The sequence below is a fragment of the Chelonoidis abingdonii genome, chromosome 10, assembly GCF_003597395.2.
Source record: "Chelonoidis abingdonii isolate Lonesome George chromosome 10, CheloAbing_2.0, whole genome shotgun sequence".
Classification (NCBI taxonomy): Eukaryota; Metazoa; Chordata; order Testudines; family Testudinidae; genus Chelonoidis; species Chelonoidis abingdonii.
In genome coordinates this window covers 44,211,292-44,237,253 of record NC_133778.1, presented here as the reverse complement: position 1 = coordinate 44,237,253, position 25,962 = coordinate 44,211,292, and the positions used below count along the sequence as shown (strand labels likewise).

The 25,962-nt window shown below is 41.3% G+C and overlaps 1 protein-coding gene across 6 annotated transcripts in view; it reads right to left on the bottom strand.

Annotated features, from left to right (window-relative positions):
* Positions 1 to 245: 245 nt before the first annotated feature.
* Positions 246 to 25,962, bottom strand: part of LOC116819303 (sodium channel protein type 1 subunit alpha) — a 198,241-nt gene continuing 172,524 nt past the window's right edge. For 3 of the 6 annotated variants that reach the window (XM_032770943.2, XM_075070140.1, XM_075070141.1), the window contains 6 exons: positions 23,754 to 24,035; positions 11,399 to 11,452; positions 10,957 to 11,094; positions 5,431 to 5,535; positions 3,902 to 4,172; positions 246 to 2,733 (listed from right to left, as the gene is read on the bottom strand). In XM_032770943.2, the coding sequence (XP_032626834.1) occupies positions 1,556 to 2,733; positions 3,902 to 4,172; positions 5,431 to 5,535; positions 10,957 to 11,094; positions 11,399 to 11,452; positions 23,754 to 24,035 (2,028 nt within the window). In that variant the 3' untranslated portion in view covers positions 246 to 1,555. Of the gene's footprint in view, positions 2,734 to 3,901; positions 4,173 to 5,430; positions 5,536 to 10,956; positions 11,095 to 11,398; positions 11,477 to 23,753; positions 24,036 to 25,962 lie in introns of all 6 variants that reach the window. The other 3 variants (XM_032770938.2, XM_032770940.2, XM_032770939.2) reach the window with 1 other exon arrangement.

Below are 25,962 nucleotides of genomic sequence, written 5' to 3'. Positions count from 1 at the left end.
AAGTGCGGTGGTCAGAAAGTAATAAAAATGGCTGTGACATCAACCTGAAGATAAAATTCATTTCTTATTTTATGTACATAATGCTGAAAAATAAAATGGTTTTTTTTTTACAATATTTATATTTGCTTATAAAATTCTAACCACATTATTTTCAACAGGTTTAGCAGTTTGCAACACATCTGTACAGTTTTGCTATACACCATATATTTTCACTTAAGATTAAAAAATTTAAAACAAAAAAGCTCTTAAATTAGGTGCAAACTATTGCTTAATGATGTGAAGAAATGAGGTCTTGCTGAGCAATTTGTTTCTCTTTACCTCTGATGTATGGCTTCCCATAATTAAAGAATTCTGGACTGTTGAAAGAAGAGCAGGATAGGCAGTATAAACATGCATTGATAGCATCCAAACTATCTATAATGGTAGAGAATACATACTTTTACCTATTGAAAGCTTGCACACTACACTTATTGTGGTACATATTTGATGCAATAAATGTGCTCATGTCATTATTTGGTTGCTCAAACATGCACCACAGGTTAAAATTACTATTTACATTACAGAGGGCATTTCATTAACATATACAATGTCAACCTTACTGAGAGCTGAAGATGGCCAAAAAATACTGCAGGATAAAGCAGAACAATTTTATAAAGGGTTCGTTTTGGTCAATTCCGTTTTCTAGGGCAGATTCTTTTAATATTTTTATACAGAAAACCATTTGACAAAGACATAAAACCTTAGACTCCAGACCTTACAATGAAGTTTGCACTTGCTGAGATTTAATGGTCTGTGTAAAAATAATCCATCTGTTCTATTCTTGTGAATTATAGAGAACTTTACAGGCATATAAAGACTCGTCTGATGTGACACAACATGAATACATTAATTAAGCACCTCAGAATTTATTACTCCCTCCCAGAAACACAGAGTAGTTAAAAATCTGTTGTTCTCTGTGACTTAATGCTTTTTCATGCATGATCTATAAGTGCAGCATGCCTTCATGCAAATAATTTCTGTGTGTATATTAGAGAGTCATATTATAGAACACCTGGTTCTCATACCTGTAAAGTAATACTTAACCCCTTCCCCAACATAAACCCCATTTACAAAAATAGTTACATATAATAAACATGATTAAAAAAAAGATGAATCCACCAACACAGATTTTGTAAAAATACGACAAATGTGGCAGTTGAAATGCAAACAGTGGATACAGTTACTGTATTATTTTATGCTAAACACACAAAAACTTATTGGTTTTCACCCCTTTAACTGGTACCTACAGTCTGAGTAGCCATTTTTTCCTCTCCTCTTCAGCAGTGTCAGCTGGTAGTGAAAATAGTAACCTCCAGTCAAGGTTGTTTCCCCATATTATAGTCACACTTTACTGACAAGGGGTCACTGTCTTGTTATAGGCACTGACCTTATGTATACAGTATATTTTTAAAAACTGTCTATTTGGCATAGACCTCCTAAAGGAGTCCTGTGGACACAAACACATCACCTTCACAGGCTGTAAACAACTTCACAAACAGAATTGTTTCCTTGCATTTTATTTTTCCTTCTTTCTGACATCTTTGTCTTCCTTTTCATGTTTTTCTTTTACTAGCTTTGTTACACAATCATAGGAAGGTGGACAAACTGGTGTTGAGGTGGTCATGTCTGTTTTCTCTGTAAATGAATTTTCATTTAACTTGTCAATAAGAATTTCATCTTTGATACATTGACCAATCCCTCCTTGGATTTTATTTTTGTTGTATGCAAATGAAGCCTGTTTTACTGTTCGTTTTAAAAGGTAACGTCTGAAAGCTTGCTGAATAATGACAGCAGATGCCTCCTCTTGTTTTCGTTTTAATGTGGTTGTAATTGGTTCATAGGAGGCTTTTGAAGGATTGGATGCCATAAACCGTTCTTCCATTTGTATTCGAAGTGCATCCATCTCTCCACTTTCCCCCAAAACACGCTTTGTAAAAGCAAACAAGATATCAAGGCAGTGAATTCTGTCACCACTCACCATGGGCAGATCCATTGCAATAAGCTGAACTTTGTTTGGTTTTGGTAAATGAAGAGGAGGATCAAGTGCAGCTGCAAAATCAGACAGTTTTGCAAATTCCATGAACTGGGTTGCATCTGGATCATATTTTTCCCAAACCTCATAGAACATCTCAAAGTCATCCTCACTCAAGGGCTCGGCACTTTCTTCTGTAGCAACACTGAAGTTCTCCAAAATAACAGCAATATACATGTTTACTACAACTAGAAATGAGATGATAATATAACTGACAAAAAAGAAAATCCCAACTGAAGGGTTACCACAGTCTCCTTTAACAGAACTTCCTGGGTGAGGTTTATTAGGATCACAGTCCGGTTCTCCACTGTTAAGAATTGGTGCTAACAAGCCATCCCAACCAGCAGATGTGGTAATCTGAAATAGGCAGATCATGCTGTTGCCAAAAGTTTCAAAGTTGAACATGTCATCAATCCCAGCTTCCCTCTTAACATAGGCAAAGTTGGACATTCCAAATATAGCATAGATAAACATGACCAGGAAAAGCAGGAGACCAATGTTAAACAACGCAGGAAGAGACATCATCAAAGCAAAAAGCAAAGTACGGATCCCTTTAGCACCCTTAATGAGACGCAGGATTCGACCTATTCTGGCAAGTCGGATAACTCTGAACAAGGTGGGAGAGACAAAATATTTTTCGATCACCTTTGCTAAAAACATACCTGTTAAAAACAAAACAGTTAGTAAGTAAGGGGGAAATATTTTACAGCAATTTATTCTTTCTGTACTACACTATCAGAATGGTGGAGGATTGCAAAGACTTCCAAATCATACGGCCATGTTTTATATGATTACTAACTTTTCATATGTCAAGTAAATGTACTGTATAGGTTCTACTTTAAATTTTTAATATATGTGTAGCAGGGTGGACTCCTGCTCTGGGAGAGAAGAGGTTAAAACAGCCCTGGCAAGGGGCCGTAGCTGGAGCCAGAAGCCTGGACTGATGGCGGGAGTGGCTGCAGTTGGGGGTCATGCCCCAAACTGAGCCACAAGGCTGTATAAGAAGGCCAGGGGAGCCAGAAGCAGAGAGAGTCTCACTCTGACTGGAGAGAGAGACAGGCCTGGCTGCTTGGGAACTCATCCAGGGGACCTAGAGGAAGACAGGGCTAGGGAAAAGCCTTAGGAGTTGGGAAACCCTAGGCCAGCAACTCCCCAGGCTGCAGGGCCTAATTCTAGGCCTCCAACGTACTGGGCTTGCGGAGGGGCAGCCAGAGGGTGGATAAAGGCAGCCAGGCCAAAACCCTTTTGCCTATGATGAGTGGCTGATACTGCAGTCTGCCCCAGGGCATGGGGGCTAGACAATGACTGGGCAGTAGCCAATACTGAGGCAAAGTGGGGATAGTGGGGTGGGGTTCCCCTGGGACGGGGGGGAGAGACCCAGGTAAAGGGGCACCGAGGTCCAGGGAGGGGCCCGGTGCCAGCAGAGGACAGGTGGATCACCGGCCTGCAGAGGGAACTCCGTAGCTGGAATCGAGCTAATTCCCCGAAGCAACCAGCAGGAGGTGCCGCGGGGGTGAGTCCACACGTTTACAATAGGTTATGTAAAAGATATGATAGTTCATGAGTCGATAATTTCCGACACTGAGAATGGCAATAGAAGATGTTCTTATCAATTCTCTCATACAAATTATTCCTAATATAGTCAGATACTATGGTGATGACTGAATATAAGAATTTTGATGATTACTTTAGATGAAGTTACGGAAAATGAAAAGCTGAACAACTTAATTGTAAGCACTGCAATAGCAAAAGCCAAACATGAAGCACCTTAAGTAAATTTTCATCTTCCACATATTTTAACCTCTTTTTAATTTAAGAAATAATTCTTACCTACTATGGAGAGAATGACAACCACAAAATCAAAAATGTTCCAGCCTATGGTGAAGTAGTAATATCGGAGTGAAATCAGTTTCAGAACACATTCTCCAGTGAAAAGGACAACAAACACCAGGTTAATCCGCTGTAAAATAGTTTGCATCTCGTCACTCTGATCATCTGTTTCTACCATCATGGTGACCATGTTAAGGCAGATAAGAATCATGATGCCGATATCAAATACTTGTTTTGTCACAAAATCAAATACCATGCCTTGGAATTTGTTCTGGAAGGGGGAAAAAGAACCATTCAATTCACACCTTACAATTATTTTTCTATTCTATATTATACTGGAAGAAGGCAAGAAAATCTCTTAACACAGTGTATAGAACTTCAGTAAAAGGGCAGCCTTGTCAAATTAATAATACAAATATTAGAGTTTGTCAGCTCCCTTGCATGTACATGTTGTGATAATCTTGCCCAGCATCACACAGCAAGTTTGAGGAAGAGCTGAAAGAGTTCAGCTCTACTGGGTCCCAATTTACTACCTTAAACACCCTTTCACTTTCTGATACCCTCTCATTCACTGTCTGTTCTGTGCATTGAATGAGGCAGGGGTCATGTAGAAAGAATAGATTGTGATCATGTAATTAAAGACTACCTAATGCATATGCACAAAGGGAGGGGAATTAAAGTTGCATGATTCTGGCAGTTTTGATTCTGGCATGTCTTAATTTTTGAGTGGTTGACTTTGCAACCTTAGAATTCTTTCTAATATTAGAGTTCTTCCAAAAAATTACTGGACAAATTATTTAATGTTGGTAAAAGTTCTTGTCTCCCCCCTACCTCCAAACTCTGAAAATTGCATCGACTGTTTTTGCTGATGCTTTCGAGAAAAATTCAACCCGAGGTAAGGAGCAAGCATGAGAAATTTTAACCCAAACGGTAAAAGTTTGGCAAAGTTATAAGCAATTGAAATTAGGGAATTAAAATGGGAAGTGTTAGGTAACTAACTACAGGTGTTTCCACAAGCTCCACCTATAACTTGTTAAAATATAAAATAGGATTTTTAAAGTATCCTAAAAGCCTTAGACAACCAACTCCAATTGAATTTTGATAGGATTTGGGCATCTACATCCCTCATGCTTCTTTGAAAATCCCAGCCTTAATATATACATGTTCTTTACTGTTTACTAAACTGACAATTTTTCTTCTTAAAACTGTTACAATGAGACAATATGGCAATGATTTAGTATCATTCACAGGAAAGGGGCATACAATAGAGTTCAGATTCCTGGATCTTTTTCCTCTTTACATATATAAAAAAGAAAAATATGGTAGCAGAGGGAAAAGGTACTTTCTTTAATGTGTTTAAATTTTCCACTTTCAGTTACCTTAAAGATAACTTGTACATGAGCTTTTTATAGATAATATATCTAGTCTTTATACAAATGTGAACTCTAAATAAACTGCTTACAAGCTAATTCTTTTTTTCTTTTAAACTGACCTTCTAGTCTTTACAGATTAAAGTAAATCATTCTTACCCCGGGCCTAGGTATAGGTTTTTGTGGTTTCTTGGATCCCAGCTTTTTCATTGCATTGTAATATTTCTTCTGTTCTTCTGTCATAAAGATGTCTTGACCTCCAAAGTAAGGAAATGAGATCAAAACTGGTTATAACCACATTTACATGAATAATCTTTCAAAAATTTATTCACATTCAAAAGAGAAAAGGGATTACAAGGAAAATAAGTGTCTCTTATAATATATTTTATTGTGGAGACGTTATAAATACATCCTCACTAGGAGATCAAAGGAGACGTGTTACTATCAGCTACTTTTTCACTGGCTCTCTGCAGAGTTAAATACAGACATGCATTAAAGGCATCAAGTAACAGAGTTTAATTAACTATTAAGCTCATGAGGGTTTAGTTTCAGGTCCCAGTGTATCAAGACAAGGCACTAACATCCTGTCAATATTAGGTAGGCTATCAAATTCAAGCACTTCCACACGAATGAGTAAAATGCCTAACCTCTTTCAGGGTCAAGGCACATTGAACAAGAAGTTTAGCCACCTTTAGGGCACAAAGGGGTGAAGCAATGGCTGTGAGCATTTGTAATGTTGCTATCAGGGTCAGTCCTCACTCTTCTGTAACCCATTATGATGTGGGCCTGATTCTCAAACAATGGGGATTTTTTCTTTACAAGTAGTCATTTAATGTATAATCTACTGCTTGCAATATTCTCATGCAGTTCTGGATATCTTTATTGTTTAATAAGGAAGGGACAAAGGACAAGAGACAATTACTTACCACTATTTTTGTCAGTTTTATTCTTCCCTGCACCCTACTTCCCTCACCCTTCTTAAAACTAGACCTCCTTGTTTCCTCATAGGTTGTACAATAATGCTTACAGATCTCGATGTTCCTACTGTAGGATGAAGGAAGAGAAGGACTCTGACACAAGCAATTATAGATAAAGAGAGGAGACTCGCCAGAAACTAGTTCTTTGAGGAATACCTGTGCATATTCACAGTCATGGGATTCAAAGTACCTGCACCATGGTGATCCAGAACCTTCTGAAAAACTTTGCCACTGCATCCCCAATGTTCATGGCCCAAAGTTATGTAAGAGAGGTGTGACCCTCAGTCACATCTGCTCACAGTCCAAGATGGATAGGAAATTGAGGCAGAAGGGAAGTTGAGTAGAGAGTCTGAATATTCAGAGACATCTCTCAAAGAACTACAGCTACTGGTAAGTAATCTCTTTCTTCTTCAGGGAACCTGTGCATAATTCCATTCGCTGGTGGCTGGTAAGCTCAGTGTAGCTGAGAGGACTGATGGGCTGAGGAATTCTCAAGTAAAAAAGATGGTAAAGCAGCTCTGCGAAACCTGGCATCAAACTGTGAAGCTAAATCTAGTACTGTAGTAATGTTGAGTGAATATATGTATTGAGTTCCAGCTGGCCACCTTTCAGATCTCCATTTCTGCCTGTTTCAGAGCAAGAGACTTGAATATACGTCTACCACACCCTCCAATGAGTGCCATAGGCATCATGCTATAGGTTATTTTGGCGTGGGCCTCTCAATCTCTCCTGTTGGAGCTGTTCCATTTGTATAAATAATTAAATAACACTGGGCAAGAGAGAATGAGAAATAGACTCTATAGCCTGGTGATTGGGGCACTCATCTGGGATGTGGGAGATGCAGAGACGTGAACCTGGGGTGAGTTTCTCTCTAACCAGAAATTTAATCCTGGGACTGAGAAACATTGATGAAAACACATTTTATCCAAAAAAATCCTGACCAGCTTGAGTTCTACTGCATCTAGGACCTACTTGTCCACTGTTATGTCCTTCCAGGCTAGAAGTGGGGAATGTGGTAGAGCTGGTTCTTTGCTCCTGACATACATATCAAAATTGGGAAGAAAGAGGAGTGACAAGAAGGGTGTATCCCAAACACAGACTCTTTGCCTCACAGATCTGTTTTTTGGGTGCCTGTTAGTGTTTGCACACACCTCCACAGTCCCCCTCTAGCAGCAGAGAATGGGTGTTGCACAGGACTTCACGTCTAACAACCCCTGTTGACCACTTCCTTGGCTCTATGCTGTCCTGTCTTTGTCTGGGTCTTCCATGGCCCAGCTTTTCAGCCAGATCACCTCCAAAGTTCAGGCGCTTATGGGTAACAAAAGTCCAGCTGTAAATCCAAATAAATATCCAAGCCAATTTCTTCTGCTCCTCTTGGGCTACGCTGACGTTTTGTGCTCTTGCCCTTACTCCTGAGTCCTGCTGAGTTCCTCTATGCTGTTTCCTCTCAGCAGGTTTCCCACTGCCTCCCCTCCATAAGGACTCTGTGCTCTTCCCTCAGAGATCTCCACGCTTCTTACAGGCCCTATCACAGGAACCTGTCCTACTCCCTGTGGTTTTCTCCATCCTGCCTTCAGCAGGTCTCCTCTTCCCTGGGTCTCCTGTCCCATGACTGAGTTCTCTTCCATATATAAGAGAGAGAGAGAGATGGGTAGGCCTTTTGTCTGATGTCCATTGAAGGGGAAGAAATGGTCTTCGGGCATACAAACCCCAAAATGGGAGGTGGAATTAGCAGTAGGAAGGAATCAGCGTAACTGAACGAACCAAGTCTGCCTCTTCTGAGATTTCTTGGAAGAGGAGAAGACATCTGGGAAAGGAGCCCAAGGAAACAACATTGATAAGGGAAAGACTATCAGCAGGAGATGCTGATGGTGTCTTTGGCACCAGAGAGGAGAGGTTGAAATTGGATCCAGAGGAGTCAATGCCCAATTGGTGCTCTTCCAAGATAAGTACTATTACTGCTTTTTTCTATGGTGCTTTCCCCTTAATGCTGGGGGATCTTTTTCAGCATACTTGCTCTTCTTCCTATGTTTCCAGGGAGCTAGAGAGAAATCTTTTTGGCATCCAACATGAAATCAAAAAGTCAGTTCTGTTCAGTGAAGGCATTTCTTACGGCACTCCTGAAATGTCAACACCACTCAGGATGTAGACAACATCAAGGTATCAGCACCAGAATTTTCCAGTGTCTTTCAGATATCGGTACTGGAAGGAAAACTATTTTCTGACTTAGGTAACGAAATACTGGCACTGGGATCCCAAGGTCTTTGAGGGCCTTGAAAAAGATGAGTCCTTCAATTGTGATTGTTCAGACCTGGAAGAGACTGACTGGAGCTGAAAATTGTGATTTTAATGCCATCAGCACTGAAGTGGTCCTCTTTTAATGCCTATGTCCTGTCTAGCTTCTATTCAGACATTGTAGTGGAGTCCTTATTAGGCAGAGTCAAGATTGACTTCAGGAGGCTACTGGTGGAGAGGTTGGGAGTTGAAGACAGCCATTGTGGGCCATTCATGGTGTGCCAGCCAGAATCCAATGCTCTCTCTGACAGCCTTACTCAAAGGGCTTGAGGAATAAAAACATGTCAGACTTTACACCTCTTGGGAGGTGAGTTTTCTCCAGACAAAAGAGGTAGCAGGTGCGTGCATCGTATTTCAGGAATATCCCTGAATTGCAGGCACACCTCTTGAAACTCTTCTTCAGGTCTGCCCTTATCAGCATGGACCCAAGAAAAGTGAGGGAATGCACTGAGGTAAAATGAAATATTTAACTGAAAAGGGAATGATTTGGTAATATATATATATTTAGCTAGCTAAGAGTAAGATATACTAAGGGCTTATCTACACAAACAGTTATTGCGCAGTAAGCTGAAGTGTGAATCTACAGCACACTAGCATGCCATGCAATTAGGGTCCATGCTACTATGCATTAAAAATTACTGTATTCCAGTGCATACTAGGGAACTGTCAGTATGTGGTAGGAGGGTCCACATAGACGTTTAGTGCACAGCATGCTAGTGTGCTGTAAATTCACATCCCAGCTTCCCACACACATAGGAACTTAGGTGGGATGATGCTGAGTGTTGCCATGCATAACCTTTAGGTGCCTAGAAAATTACTGGAATTCACAAAGCCTGAGTTCAGCACCTAGGTTCTCTGCACAACAAATGGGGAGAGAGAGGCACCTCAGAATGGGATTCACAAAAAGGCAGCATTGTTGGGCGGTTCCTCACCTAAAATAGCCAGTGGGAGATGCCAGGCTGAGGGGCTTGAGCTAAGCCCTGCCTCTTTCTTGGAGATAGGTGCCTAAATTTGGGCTACAGGGAGGTACCTCCCTCTGCCTGGGATTCTCACCTGCAAATCCTCTCTGTGTTAGGCATTTGAGCCTATTCCATTTGAGCAAGAAGTTGGGAGAGGAGAATGTCCCTCATAACTTTTAGCGCAGTGGTTAGGGTAATCAGCTGGGATGTGGGAGACCCGCAGTTCAAGTCCCCCTCTATTTGATGGGGAGAAGGGATTTGAACTTGGATTCTGATGTGTGGGGCTCCCACAGTCTGTCCCTTTCAACATGTTATACTTTGGATAAATAATTAAAGAATCATTGGGCCAGAGACAGAACGAGAGAGCATGAGAATGATGCTGTAGCCTGGTAGTTAGAGCACTCACCAGAGAGGCAGAGGAGCTAGGATCCACTCCATCCGCTCCAAACAACTTTTAAAGATTATTTATCCACAGTAGGATAGCTTGAAAAGGAGAGAATGAAGGAGCCCCATATCAGAGTATCCTAAATCCCAGTGGTCTATGGCAGATCACAGCTCAAATCTCTTCTGCTGATCCCATACGTGGTGGGGAGAGGGAAGACTTGAACTGTGGGTCTGACATCCCAGGTGACTAACAACCAGTGGGCTAAAAGTTATAAGAGTGCTCCTCCCTCTCTCCCCTTCCCCCATCATTTTGTGTAAGCCCACCTATAGGGGCCTGATCCGGTAGGTGAGCTCTGGACACATTTACTGGATTGATTCCTGGCAGGCAAGTTAGGTGCAGGAATGCCTATCTTCTCCTGGTTCATGCATTGTTCTGTGGCTTAGGCATCCAGACACCTGACATGGGGCTGCAGTACACAACAACATAGGGGCCTAGAGAACTTTTACTGCAAAAATCCAAGCAAGTTTAGGTGCCTACAAGTTTAGCAGGTTTTGTAAATCCCAGTGGTGCTGGGATTTATGCACTAAAGTAGCAGTTAGATGCTTATGTCATTCTGTGAATCTATCCCAAATGTCCAGTGCTGTCATGGCTTTCTAGAAGGTTCAGGATCACTGAGGCATTAGTGGAAATATGCAGAGATGCCAAAAAGTAGTAATGTACTGTGGCCTAGAATAAATGGTGCAACCAGATAAAGAGTTTGTATGAAGTGGCCAGGAGTGAGAATGCATTAGTCCTTCACTTACATTGAAAGGAATATCGACAGAACATTAAATAACTTGGGGCGGGGGGGGGGGGGGGGGAAGGGAAAGGATGTGTTCCACTCATCACCTGGACTACTGTGAAGCTATAACATACTGTATCTTGTACTGTATCTTTTATGTAATAATGCTTTTCAATTGTTCAATGAGAATAAATGCTTGGGACAATCATTCCACATTTTTTATGACTTCAAAAAAGCAATGTCTTATATTGTCTTTAGGACAGAGAGGAGAGACTCTTAAATACTTATCTTCTTTTTTTGCTGGTTGAAGTTATCAATGATAACACCAATAAACAAATTCAGGGTGAAAAAAGATCCAAAAATTATAAAGATGACAAAATAAAGATACATGTATATGTTGTCTTCATATTTAGGTTGATCCAGTACCTACAAAACAAGTTTTGCAAAAAAATAAAAATCACCACTAATATTCCATGTCAACAATTCATTGAAAACTCAGCAACTCACAACACAAAGATCCAAAATACTTCTGTCCTGGGACAGTACCTTAGCACTCTTATTATAATGTATTTTGCCCTGCACCTATTGAAATCAATGGGAGTTTTGCTATCAGTTTACAATAATTAATATTTAGCAGAATTTTGCCATACTCACTCACTCATTTTTGTTAAACTTAGAACTCAGAGTCTATACAAGGAAAAGAAGACTTTAGAACAAATATTGTACTTACAGCTCTTGAATCAATAGCTGCATACATAATATCCATCCATCCTTTAAATGTAGCCTGTAAATGAGACATGTTTGATATCTGTGTAAAAATATGGATTCATGAAAAGAGCTAGAGTCCAACATTTTATATAACTGTTTTCATCTACTGAATAAAGTACCAGGAATCTTTATATCACATTTAAATCATTGGTCTAATATAAGATTTATAGTTCAAATTAATCTCTTGGCTTTCTTTAGAACTGCTTATCAAATACACTACTGTGTATCCCTCCATTATATCTGTATATGAGCAGTGGCATAGTAAGCAGTTAGTACAACCATGAAATCATCTATTTATAATTCCTAATCATCTACTGCAAATGACAGTGTACAGTATCCATTTTAATGGAATAAATGCTCAGTAAATTCAGATGAGCAGATATAATGGCTACATACAACTGAGAAATACTAAGAAATAGCCTTCTTCTGTGACTCAGTTGCCACCATCAAGGAACAATGAATAGTCCCTCATTATCATGTCAGTCAGGAAAGTGGCAACCATTAGGAACCAAGCATGTTTAAATCCTCCAACAAGGTAAGTCTTTCCTTAACTCTCATTCCCAGTTTGATTCCTGCTTTTTCAATGGTCAAAATTGTTCTCTCTGTTTTAGTGTTTCTGTTTTTACTATAGTTATATTTTAACATATATTAAAACATGTTAGGTCTCTCATATATGTTCTTTTCTAGGAAGTGTGATAAAGTTCCTCCTCTACCTTGGTGGGTCCTATGCTTATTGGCAGATTTTGCTAGCCTCAGAGATCTTCCTGTGTTAGATCAGGAGTTGGGAGGTTTTGGGGGGAACCCGGGTCCACCCTCTACCCTGGGGTCCAGTCTGGGGCCCTGTGGATTGCAGCTGTCCAGAGTGCTTCCTGGTACAGTTGCACAACAGCTACAACTCCCTGGGCTACTTCCCCATGGCCTCCTCCCAACACCACCTTTGTCCTCACCACCGGAACTTCCTCCTGATGTCTGATACCGCTTGTACTTCTCAGTCCTCCAACAGTATGCCTACTCACTCTCAGCTTCTTGCATGCCTCTTGCTCCCAGTTCCTCACACACACTTCTGCTCCCTCTGGGCTGACGGGAGTGAGCCCTTTTATAGTATCAGAGGGGCCTTAGAGTCAGGTGCTTAACAGCCTCACCTGACTCTTAGCACGTTAATTGGAGTCAGGTGTTCTCATTAGCCTTAATTAATTCTACTAACTTCCCAATTGGCTACAGGTGTCCTAATTACCTTGCCTGCCTTAATTAGTTCTAGAAAGTTCCTGAGTGTTCTGGAATAGTTCCTGTTATCTTACACAGGGAAAGGGACCTGCTTAACCTGGAGCTAATGTTTCTACCTTCAACCACACTCTTGTAGCCATCTGGCCTGACCCTGTCACAGAAGCTACTGGAAGAAGAGAATATTGAACAGAAGATATGCACTATATGTGTCAAAGACTAAAGATACACCATCCATGGTAGCATTCTATGGACTTGCACAGCTACTTCCTTCTGAGCATAAACCCTAACAGAGAGATGAAGACAGTAAGAGGAAGGACATCTCCAAGAAAGAATCAACATACTGAGATTTAATCCAAACACGCCTAGAGAAGAAATGGAGGATTCAAGAAGCTCTGTAGTCCTTTTATGGCACCCATCATCATTGGCCGAAAAAAAAATGCAGGCACAGATCCCAGCCCAGAATAGGGAACCCCCTCTTTCATGATTATTGCTACCTCATTAGTTTCTTGACACCTAGTTAGTAGTGGGCCCATGGAGCACATAAAGTGCAATATAATTAGCAGCATCAGGAAATAGACCAATCAAAAGTGACTAAAGTACTGAAGAGACAAAGTGGGACCATTCATGATTAAAACAAAAAACAGTCCTGAAGCAGCAGAGTTTTTAGACATGTAGGGTTGCCCTCAGGTGTATGTCTGGGAGGAGCAAGTTTCATATCTTAGGGGCCACCACAGTAAAGATTAGATCATGCTGACAATTTATGGCATAATGGTAGAACCCCTAAAAGATCGTATTAGAGTGCAGGTACCCATGAACATGACTGAAGTCTCAGAAATAGCCAGAGATTTTACAGCCAACATAACCATTTGAAAATCAGATCTGCCATCTTACACACTGGTGGAAAAATGCAGTGTGTCCATAATATGATCCTATCTGCTTAATCTGTTAAACAGGCATACTTTTGAATTATGCACATGCTGGAAGTGGTGGAGGAGCCCTTCTGAATGGTGTGTTTTATTTTCTTGGATCCAGACACACACCACCTGAATCCTCATAAATGGTCTCCCAGACAGAGTGGAATTATTTTTAATTATGTATGCATTTATATTATAATGAATATATTCATATTAACATAGATTAAATGGGAGAAGAGAAAATGGTTGATTTTAAAATATTAAAATTAAGCCTCTTATCCTCCTAACCCCCAATAAACAGATACAAAGAAAAAGAAAAAGTGCAGACCTCCAACCACATCTGAGACAAGGGGAAAGAAGTGAGGAACTCTCAAAGCCCATATAGTTAATTATTATTACATAAAAGAGCAACTTAAAAAAGAGAGAATGAGTAGAAGCTTCAAGGGGTGAGGATGAAGAAGCGCTATTAAATGCTACTTAATTGTAGTATCTTTAAAAAGAGCTGTAAGAGAATCTGTATTCACTACACTAACACAATTTCACAACGTCATATATAGAACATTACTGCTCCAAACAAGTGAAGGAAAAAAAACCCAGAAAAACAAATCACAATTCCTGAGTGAAAATATTAGGGAGAATGGGTTATGAACTGATACCTCACTGGAATCCAGTATGCTCCCTCACTGTAGTGGCTGGTTTCCTTTTGAATCCCTCAAGTGAGTCATCAAGAAACAATGAATACAATCATCATTGTGAAAAAATATTTGTGTTAATCGATATTATGGGGTGCACAACCCCCCTCCATCATTTCCCAAACTGGAAAGTTCACTTCAGTTACAGAAATCTTTTTCTTCAAGTCTGTGTTGCTCTGGAATAGTAGAATACACGTAGAGGAAATTCAACACTAGGGTGCTGAAGTTAGTAAATGGATACAGCTCCTACCGAGGTTGATGCCAGCTTATGTTCGACCTGAATTTGGCCTATGACATTTTCCTCAAGAGAAGTAAAGCTTTGCTTACGTATTTCCAAAATTACTGTCTTTATCCCTACTGAATAAAATAAGAGTACAGGAGTCCAGAATCTTATCTCAGTTACACTGATGTAACTTGGCATAGCTCCAATGGTTTCTCATTCTCACTTATTTAAATCTGGAATAACTCCACTGATTTCAAAGTGGTTACTTTAGATTACATGAGTGTAGCGGAAATCAGAATCTGACCCAAATCATTCTGGCCAAAGAACCCAGATAAGCCTATAGGGTAAGTATAAATTTGAATGGAATTAAAAAAGCCCTCAAAACCAAACAAAAACAAAAACCGAACTTACTGTCAGCAAGAGTGGATCAAATTTTCAGTGAAAATTGTAAGATCGCGCTGGTGTTATGCCAGTCCTTTACTAAAGCCAAGCAACCAGAGATAATTTTTAGGAACATTTTCAAGTGTCTATTTTTGAGCGGAACAATATATTGCTTTTAATTAATATCCTATTGGTGCTTTATAGATGTCCACATCTGCCTGGTAGCACTGCATTTTATCATCCACACTTTTTACCCCACATTTCAAAATTTCTGTTTTCTCCTGCTTTTTATCTACCTTGAAGCAAAAGAATCAATTCAGTATTTACCCTAATGGCTTGCAAAATTTTGACCAGAGAAGTGTCTCTTATTCCCAGGAGATTTACTTACCTGAGGAAATCCAAAATACTAGATTTCAGGTTTATACTTGTTACAAGAGAGTCATGCCACAAAGGAGATACCAGCAGATGCCCTTTATTTTCTCCCAACAACTCCCTTTCCTTCTTCACTTACAGCTGCATGAGAATTGGGAAGAAGGAATTTCTCCAGCTTCGTCACTTCTCTTCAGGGATATAGAAAATCTTCACACAAGTTTAGACATCCTTTCCCCCTCCCCCGAAAAATCTCCTCAACAAAAGAAGTCATCTGCAGATTCACACAGATCAAAACCAGCTGTATTGGACCATAAAATGGAAAGTTTTGAACTAGTGGCATCTTCATAGCCTACACAGAATGAAGATTTAAATGTCACATAAAAAGATACAAACCCAAACTACAAATGTATCCTGGAAATTTTTCTTAAGCCTCTGATCACCAAAGTCTTAACTGATATTTTCTGTAAAACTGTTGGCACATATCATGAACCTATGTGTTTTAGCCAGAAAAACTTTATGGCTCTGCACTTGTACTAGGAAATTTCTTTTCTAAGGTTCTGATTTCTGTAGAGAGAAACTAGACTGAAAGAATTCTTCATAAAACTCACCCAAGAGAGATCCACAGATATTTTCATCAGCTCAGAAAAAATTGACTGTGATACAGAGGCAGTCTAAATTCAGAATTTACAGGGTTTTTTTCAGAAACTAGACCAGATCTTCTAGGTGTGCCACCTGTCTAGTGACTTGGACCAAGGATCTTTATAAAACTTGTATTTACTTTTCTGTTTGACTATCATAAGAGAAATAATATTTATATTCAGAGAACATTAGAGACTAATCATGGATGAGAGGGCTAGGTCCTGATTTTGGAAAAAAGTTTTTTTGTTATAGAAATCCTGTTCCTTCTTCTTTTAGCATTGTAATCTCCTCTATCCATGCCTTCTCAATGATAAAAAGAAACTGTTTCTAGCATCTTCTGCTCCAAACAGAAACCAGAAGAGATCTAAGGAAACAGGAATTTATTCCAGATTATCTATTGTCCAGAAAGGCTACAAGAACCTACAATATTTCTCTCGGAGAAAGATGTGACTCAGCTGGTTTAAAAAAAAAAAGGGTAATGCTAACAAAAAGATAGTTTGAAAAACAAAGGCTTTCTAATGCTACTGGCCTCTGCAAAAGGCACCTTTGTTGTATACCACAGGGTATGTCTACACTGCAATTAAAAACCCACGACTGGCCTGTGCCACCTGACTTGGGTTCACGGCCTTGGGCTAAGGGGCTGTTTAATCATGTTGTAAATATTCGGGCTCAGGCTGTAGCCCGAGCTTTGGAACCCTCACAGGTCCTAGAGTCTGGGCTCCAGCCCAAGCCTCTATAACACAGGGTATGTCTACACTATCGGATTATTCCGATTTTACATAAACCGGTTTTGTAAAACAGATTGTATAAAGTCGAGTGCATGCGGTCACACTAAGCACCTTAATTCGGAAGTGTGCGTCCATGTACCAAGGCTAGCGTCGATTTCCAGAGCATTGCACTATGGGTAGCTATCCCGTAGCTATCCCATAGTTCCCACAGTCTCCCCCGCCCCTTGGAACTCGGGTGAGACCCAGGCCGAGGGGCCAAAAAAAAGCGCGGTGGTCGGACCGCCACCCTCCCTCCATGAAAAGCACAGACAACATTCAGCCTTCTGCAACGTGCCAAACGCATAGCACAGCAAACAAGACCCGGCTCAGACAAATCCACAATCGGACGTGACAACACCTCACGATTCGCATGCAGCAATGCGGACCAAACCTGCAAAGCCAGCAGAGCGCGGCTAAGGCAGAGCACGAGAATGATGAGGACATGACACAGAATCGCTCAATAACGGCCCCGCCTGGAGACCGCTGAATGGTCAGGCTACGGCCATTGAACGCCAATTTTAGCCCAGGAAACACAAGACGGTGGACCGCAAGTTTGCGTTGGACGATGCGCAGTGGCTGCGAAAACCTCGCATGCGAGGCACTTCAGAACTGTGACTCTTTCCCCTGCTCTGAAACGCCATAAACCAGAGAGAGCACCCCTCAGCGAAACGATGGCAATAGCCCCGAAGCTTGCAAGCCAACAGTACTGTCACAGAACCCAATGAGGGAATCCTGGGGGGCTCGTGAAGCCAAGTAGCCACAATCGAAGCTGCTACGATGAAAGGTTGGACTCGGAACGGCAGGCATAGTGATGCTGCTGCAAGGGAATTCCTAAGGGGGGGGCGATAGAGGAACCCATACCTATCTGCAGCCAAGCACCAGGGCACCAGTACATAACCCAAGGGATTTTCATGCTAGCGCAAGCACGGTGGATCAAAGGGACATTCATCAACAGCCACGTGATGGTCAGGAAGGGTACGACACTGCGTCTTCAGGAACACTACCGTTAAACGGCTGCAGCCAGGAATACCCAAGACCAGAAAAAACAGTGGGAGTGAAAGCCTGTAGTTACCTGGGACCCAGCCACTTGAGCAATGGCTCGAGCCAAGACACAGCACCGCCTGACAGAGTACAGCGTCAAGCTACAGCGAGCAAGTGCAGATGGGAGAATGTGCATTGCCATTTAAAGGCGCACTGGCGCAACGACGACTCATCTCAGACCTCAGCCAACCAATGTCCCTATGTAGCGCTTGCCTGGTGCCCACAACTCTGAGAGAAGGAGACCTAGGGGGGAGGCTGAGCAATCACCGGCCGCTGATACGGCAGCAGACACCCAGGGTGATGAGAAAGAGACAACAGAGCGCTGCGCACCCAGAGAACGTAAAAACGAGTTCATCACGGCCAGGGTACGCGCGACGTGTGTTTTTATCCTTGAAGACCGCCCCCCTTGAGACTCAGCCCTTAACCACCCACCCCCTCTTGATACAGCTTCTCTTAAGAAATAAATCACGAACGTTAAAAAATGTATCTTTATAAAAAGTCATTAAAAAAGAGGAGAAAAGAAAGACAAGCGACCCGGTGTCGTGGGAGAAGATAGAGGCAAGGAAAAGGCCACAAAAAGTATTCAAAAGTAATGACAGCTCTTGTGGTGTCCAGTGTGTGGAGGCAGGTGCAACGAAAGCCGCCACGGTCTACACTCCGGGTGAAGAGATATAACAGGGCAAGTGGCGAGGGGTACCAGGGGCTGCACGGCAAACCTTGACCCGCTGCGGCGCTGAAGCTCCACCAGCACTCAGAGATATCAGTTACTAACGCAGCAGCCCCAGCAGGCATCAGATCCTGACTTTCGCCGCCACCCGTCAATCCACTGTCCCCGTCCGCACTCACTGGCATCTATTCCGAATTGAACATGTCCTTCCACCAGCAAGGAGCTCTTTCATGGCGGTTACCCATGATTCCGAAACATTTCGCTCGCGTCTTTGTTCCCCATCTTATCTAAATACTTCGATGAGTAAGGGAGGCCTAGAAAATGCAGCTGCAGACGGAAGTAAAAAAGGAGAGAGCGTAAAAAGATACTTACAGAACAGTGTATCTTTCACAGTGAGCAACACATCACTACATACACATAAATCACACAAAAGGTCACATTGCTCTAATAGTGAGTGCCGCGGCCTGGTTAAAGATCCACAAGACCAGGTCCAGGCAGCAGAATCAGCGCACGGCCAGGAACCATGTCGTCGCTCTCAGTCCAGATACACAGGCCTCCCTTCCCAAAAGACCAGCAAGTCCATTCAGTGCGGCCGTCCTGTTAACTAGCACAGCAGAAACCACACCCCATCCAATCTATCGGAGATCCTTACCCTCCCCCCACACTGGCTGGTAGCATGAAGACACTGCTAACACCCCTCCTCCCCACCGCTAGCGGGTGTGCAGAGAACCCGCAGCCAAACGCGAAAAAGTTCAGCGCATTACCCAACCCTCCTTCCGCCCCCCCGCCTGCTCTGCAAGGAAGATTTCCTAAAACAGGCAAACAGGCAGTAGGAAGAGCCATCCTTCCCCTAATCCGGAACCAACACAGCTACCATGCAACGATACACTCCCCTGGGATAGACACAAGTGAATAAAGAACAGATTGCGTGAAAGCCAGCAATCACCGAGGACCATACGCAGCTAGGCGGTCGTCATGCAAGAAATCCACAGATACGCTACCATCAGGCGCTGTCAAGTGTCCTACATGGTGGAAGGAATAAAAGGCTGCCTTGCCCAAAACTCTGCAAAGGCTGCTGAGACCTCCAGCACGCAGCTCATGGAGAGTCCCTGGACGGATTTCCGCGCCAGCCCCAAACATGTTAACAAACTTCCAAAACTGGTACGGCCACGAATGCATCCCAAGTCCTCAGGGCAAATCACAATAAAAAACAACTGCTAAACCATGATTTTATATTACAAAAGTACACGCACCAGAGGTCCTTCATGGCCATTATCTGATAAATACATTGGCTGGAGGCGGAGGGAATCTTCGGATGAGAAAAAGCTCCTGGCTTGGGCGAGACCAGAGTGCGTGTGGCTTCTCAACTGCCTCCCCTCATCTCCCCTCCACAAACCCACCATCTGGCTGCGATTACCAGCACCAACCTCGAATCTCACTGACAGGGTGGGTAGTGGAGCGACCCCACTAGAAGCATGCCAGTCAGCGAAAACGCAATGTTTTTCGGCCCCTGCCCCGACCTGATCGTTTGCTCTTTGGTAATCGGGGAGGCTTGTCTGAGCTCCTTAATATCACTCTGCAAACTGCACTGATCCCCTGGGGGCCTTCTCCATCAAAGCCTTGGAAAATTTTCAAAATGTTATTTTCATTCGTCTTTGGAAATGGAGGTTGTTAGCACAGAACCTCTCACCCATCATAGCGAGATCAAAAAGATGCCATACCTCCCGTGTGGTCCAGCGGGAGGCTCTTTTGATTCTCAGAGCACTGCATGTACCTGTGCTAGAGCTCGTCGGGTCACCTGTGATGGTGAAGCTCTCCCCGGCCAAACAGAAAGAAACAAAGCGCGGGGCTTCTCTGTCTATACGCACGGCCAGCCCTCCGGAGTCAATGCTGCAGAGCGCTCACAAAGGTGCCTGTAACCCCGAGGCCATCAATACTGTCGATTTGGCGGCCAACATCTAAAAACCCGATACCGATAGTAAACCGATCACACCTACTTAGCTCCATTCAGGAGGAGTACAGAAATCAGTTTAAAAAGAGCACTTTATATCGATATAAAGGGCCTCGTGTGGACGGGTGCAGCGTTAAATTGGTTTAACGCTGCTAAAATCGGTATAAACGCATAGTGTAGACCAGGCCACAGTTAAACAGCCCCTCAGCCCAAGCCCTTTAGCCCGAGTGAGCTGGCATGAGCCAGCTATGGGTTTTTAATTGCAGTGTATAGTTGATATGCCCACACTAATGCTTATCACTTATCACTAAGTTTGTCAGAAAAAGCAATAGTATTGCCCCCCATGTGGAAATTTCCACACTACTCAATAAAGCTTTTCCTTAGTTTCCTAGCAGCCTGGCCAAAGCCCATTCATGTCAATGGAAAGCCCCATAATAATTTCAATCAGCTTTGGCTCAGACCATTAGGGAGCTGGAGAAAGAACTCTTTTGACTCCTGTTGACTTCAGTGGGCTTTTGGTTCAGGAGTTACGAATGCAGATAATGGCCCCCAGAGGAAGCACAGCAAAAATATCCATTGACAATCACACTTTTGTATCTAGATTTCTCAGGATTAATATTTTATCTTAAGCCATCAGCCAAATGCACAATTTCTCTCTATATTCCCCGCATATTCTGGGACTCAGCCAATCAATTCCTAGTATCTGTTCCTTTCAGATATCCTTTTTGTTGCTACATATTCAGTAGGAAGGGTAGATACCCAAAAGTTCTGATATTTCCATCTTTTCTTCATCAAAGATCAAAGTAGTCTTAAGGCTCTGCCCTAGATTCTTGTCTAACATGGTATCTCTTTTCCATATCAATTAGAAGATGGCTTTTTTAATTTCTGCCCTGATTAACAAAGCTATGTACAGAGCCCTGAAAAGCTAAGTCTCTGAGTCATGCTCTTCACCATGTTCTTTAAGGCACGTAATAAAAGGTTCTAAAGTCTTTTGTGTATTTTCAAATTCACAAAAGGGATTTACAAGCACAAGTTCCACTGAAAGTCAATTAGACTTTTGCTCTGAAATCCTATAGGCACCTTTTGAAAATTTCCCCTTAGTGCTCTTATTGTTCCATGATTGCAAAATGAATATTATTACTTTATCACACACATCTTCAAAGATGTAGAGCTCCCTGTCCATTTTGTGGGCAGCCAGAAGAGACTCTTTGGTCAAGGAAATGAATAAACACAAATGTGCAAGCTCTCTCAATACTTTCTACAAGCTCTGTATCAGAATGGAAAAAAGAAGTGGTGGCATTGCCCAAGTTCCATCCACAAACCAAGTTCCACACAGCAAGGTTTGCCTCCTTGAGATAACAGAATGAGACACTACTCTCAGTATATTGTGCAGATGTTCAAAATACGATCATGCATCCTCTGCTGGATTCCTTGGGCCTGGCTCTCCCTCACTGAGGTACAGGTACACCCATAGACAGGACTGGATTAAGGCATAGGCAAAATAGGCTCACACCTATTACTCGAGCTCCCAGAGTCATGCAATGGATTTAGAAATCTACGTTTTCATTTAAAAAAATGTTTCTAGCCCTCATGGTGACTCACAGACTTTAAGGTCAGAAGGGATTACCGTGATCATCTAGTCTGACTTCCTGCATAATGCAGGTCACAGAACCTCACCCACCCACTCCTAAAATAGACCCCTAACCTCTGGCTGAGTTACTGAAATCCTCAAATCATAATTTAAAGACTTCAAGTTACAGATAATCCACCATTTACACTATCTTAGACCTGCAAGTGACCATGCTGCAGAGGAAGGCGAAAAACCTCCATCAATCTGACCCAGGAGGGAATTCCTTCCCAACCCCAAATATGGTGATCATTTAGATCCTGAGCATGCAGGCAAGACCCATCAGGTAGATATCTGGGAAAGAATTCTCTGTCGTAACTGAGACCCCTCTCCACCTAGTGGTTGAAAACAATAGCTTGAAAATGTGAACCAAGTATAAATGATGCCTTCCTGAGTCTGTAGACCGCCTCCGGCACAGGAGAGAACAGCAGCCACTAAAGACAGAAAGGAATACACCTGGTCCTACCTCCATCCCTGAACAGACCAGGTTCCCACTGTCTGGAGAGGTTCTGGACTAGTTGGGGATGGCTTGGAGGATGCCTTGCTGAGCTCTGCTGCATTGACTTCCCTTTGGTGGGGCTCATATCCACCCTAGACTCCCTTCCTCCACTCTGGCCTATTGGCTCCACAGGGCAGATTGAGAGGAAAAAGTGTTGTAATTCTTTCAAGTACAAACCACTTGTGTTATCAAATCAAATTATATTCACAGTGGATTGTGCACATTTTCATAATATGCTTATCACTCTTCTATGCGCCGATCAGTAGTGAAATGATTAACAATGTTGATATTTAAATTATTGTAATTGCACATTTGAGACACCACCCTACTGAGATGAATGAGGCAGTTCACAATTGTCTGAAATTGTTTTGTCAGTTTATGCTCGAATCATGTTTTCATGATTTTCTTCACAAACAAAGGCTCTGGGCTTACTTTTTTTTAAACAAAAGCTCAAACTATGGAAAACTAGGTGACAATTTAAAAAAAGAGTATGAAGTTGCCAGCTTGATGTGATTCTGTCAAATTAAAGCCCTGAACTCTAGACTCATTTTCTTGGCTTCAGCCAAGAATTAGGCTGCTGGATCATTTGTGGCATAGGATATTTCTTCGCTGCCGAAAAAGGCAAATTTTTTTTAAAGCAAGACAGCTAACATACATTAATTATCTTGCTGTAAAAACATCTTTTGGGCATTGAAAACACAGCCATAGAGTGCCATAGCCCTCTTCATGCATTAGGGATACTCCTCTGGATTCTAATTTTGTTAAGAAAACTCCACAAATTAGTTGGTGTGGGGACTCAAGGGGACAGATGTATAGATATGGCTATCTAATGGCCTTCTTTCTGCTTCACCTTCTTCTCTGTGTACTGAGGAATTGCTTCTCAGATCACACCAGTCTGCACTGGTGGCAGCTGAATCACTGAAAAGGGAATTTCTTATTTGAGAATTCTTTTCTGTGACTTAGTTACACCAATGCAGACTCCTGCCCTTTAGTAACAATAACATTAAAAAGTACCCATGTGGTGTAATGCCATTCCAAGTTACAACTCTGAAAATTCTCAGACCAGTAGTGAGAAAGAGGGAGGGAGGTAGGGAGAAGGAATCATCCTTCTGGAAAGCATGGAAATCCTTGGTTCCTACTAATTATCATCTGCCTATATGATACGACAGAGAAATATTAGCCATCAGTACACTGGTATTACTAAGTCACAGACAAAAATTACCAGGTAAGAATTGCTCTTTTAGTGACAAAAAATGGGAAAAAATTGCTTTTTACTATTACATATAAGCAATAAGAGGTATATAAAGAGTAATCACTTACTACTTGAAGTAAAGAAAGATACCCAAATCCTACATTATCAAAGTTTACTTTCACGTTTTTCCATCGTGCAGTTTCATTGTTTTTTATGAGTTCCTCGCACTGACTAAAATTGTTGATTCTGTTGACTTCAAACCTTTCATCAGTTGTGGTGTTAACACAGTAGTAGAACTTCCCAGCAAACAGATTTACTCCCATGATGCTGAAAATTAGCCAGAATATGAGACAAACGAGAAGCACGTTCATGATGGATGGAATTGCTCCTAAAAGGGCATTCACAACCACCTAATACACAGATACAGGGGGGAAAAAGAAAAGAGTGTAAGAGTATTTACAACAGTAAAATAATTACATTGTTTTACCAATGCTTAATCAATCTAAATTTTTATTTAAAAGCTAATACTAAAAATGTTAATGCAATATGTTAATGACAATAGTGTTACTCTATTCTTTTAAATCTTTAAAGTTACCCAGAAGAACAAAAAAAACCCAAAAAACTGAGAAAAACTAAAATATCTAAATGAAGAACAAAGTAGAAACCTGGTGGTAGTAAGATGAAGTCTTATATTGATGTGCTCTATAAAAAAAAGAGAGAGAAATGTTAAATATAAATACAGAAAATTGAAATAATCTAAAAATGAAATAAATTATAGTGTGCAAACTTAAAAATGATTGGTGGCATGTAGATTTGTTAAATATGCCTGTGAAATTAAACCTTAAAACACAATGTCCAAAATTTAAAAACCAAGATCCACATTAAAAGGATTATTCAAAATTTATATAATATCTTTATTGCCTTATAGATCCATGCATTATTATTACAAAGATTAATTTCTTTGCATAGATAAGCAAGACGGTTTTGCAATATATGTTTATTTGAATCAACATAGTTTATTTCAAGCTCCAGTCTTGTTTCATTTATTGAGTTTAATTCAGTAAACTTATTTTAAATGAAACAATTTTTAAAAATCAGTGAATGAACAATTCCAAAATCTACAGAGGGAAGTTGATAAAAGAAGAGATCAAAACAGCAAATGCAAAAGAGCACAGAGCTCTTTGAATAGACTAAACAGGGATTAAATTGACTATTAAAATCTCTTTAAAAAAAGGTATCTTCCAAAATAATGCAGAGTTTTAGTTATCAGTGAAAAACTAGATTTCTATCCTGCAAAGCAGTTACTGGATGGGAGGAAGAGGGGACTTCCTTTGGGGGGAATACATTTGATTTACCACATTAAGTATTATTAATTGCTTACAGTAAGTCTTGTATACTGTAGCAATCCTTAACAAATCATCCAGCAGGTTATCATCCAGAAAATTTGTCCTAGGCTTAGTCTACATGACAAAGTTTTACCAGCATAGCTATTTCGGTTAGGAGCATGACAAAAATCATACCCCCTAGATGACAAAGCTATACCAGCAAAAGCCCTGCTGTAGATGCAGTTTACCAGCAAAAGAGTACTTTGGCAGGATAGCTAATGTTGTTCAGGGAGGTGGTTTAAATATACCAGCAAAGGAACTCCTTTGTTAGTATAAGCTGTGTCTCCACTAGGCGACTTTGCCAGCATACTTATACCAGTATAGCTATGTAGACAAAGCATTAGTGGTATACACACGCCCCTAATCACCACCAGCATGTGATGCAGTAGGACAGTGGGAAACTGATGACTGGCTCCTTCCCCTTCTCCTTCTTTGAAGCTCTGAAGCTCCACAGATGAGAGAACTTTCTCCCTCTTGAGGATGAAGTCCTGCAGGGCTTTCAAGACACAGCACTAATCATCTGTGATTTTTAACTCACTCAGTGAGTAGATTTTGCTGGGGGATATGGGGTGATACTCTTGATTTATCTAAGCAATATCAAGATCACACAGGGTTTTTTTTCATTAATTTACAGCTTTTTGCCTATGCTATTCCGTGGAGGCAAAATGTCACAATAGTATTTTACAGTAGAAACACGAGGTTGGTTTTTCCAATATACAGTAAATAACTCATGTGCCTATCAAAGCTATAAACTATTGTGGGGTGTGTGCTTGGCTAAACAGCATAGCAATCATTTCTCCCTAGGTCTCTGATACTAAATCTACTGATTTATTGTTTATTTGTGATATGTTTTGAACTCTAGTTTTGCCTCAGCACAGAATACTGTACTATATGGGACCTTGTATGGAACAGTTGAATCTTCATATAGTAAATAAAATTTAATATATGAGCC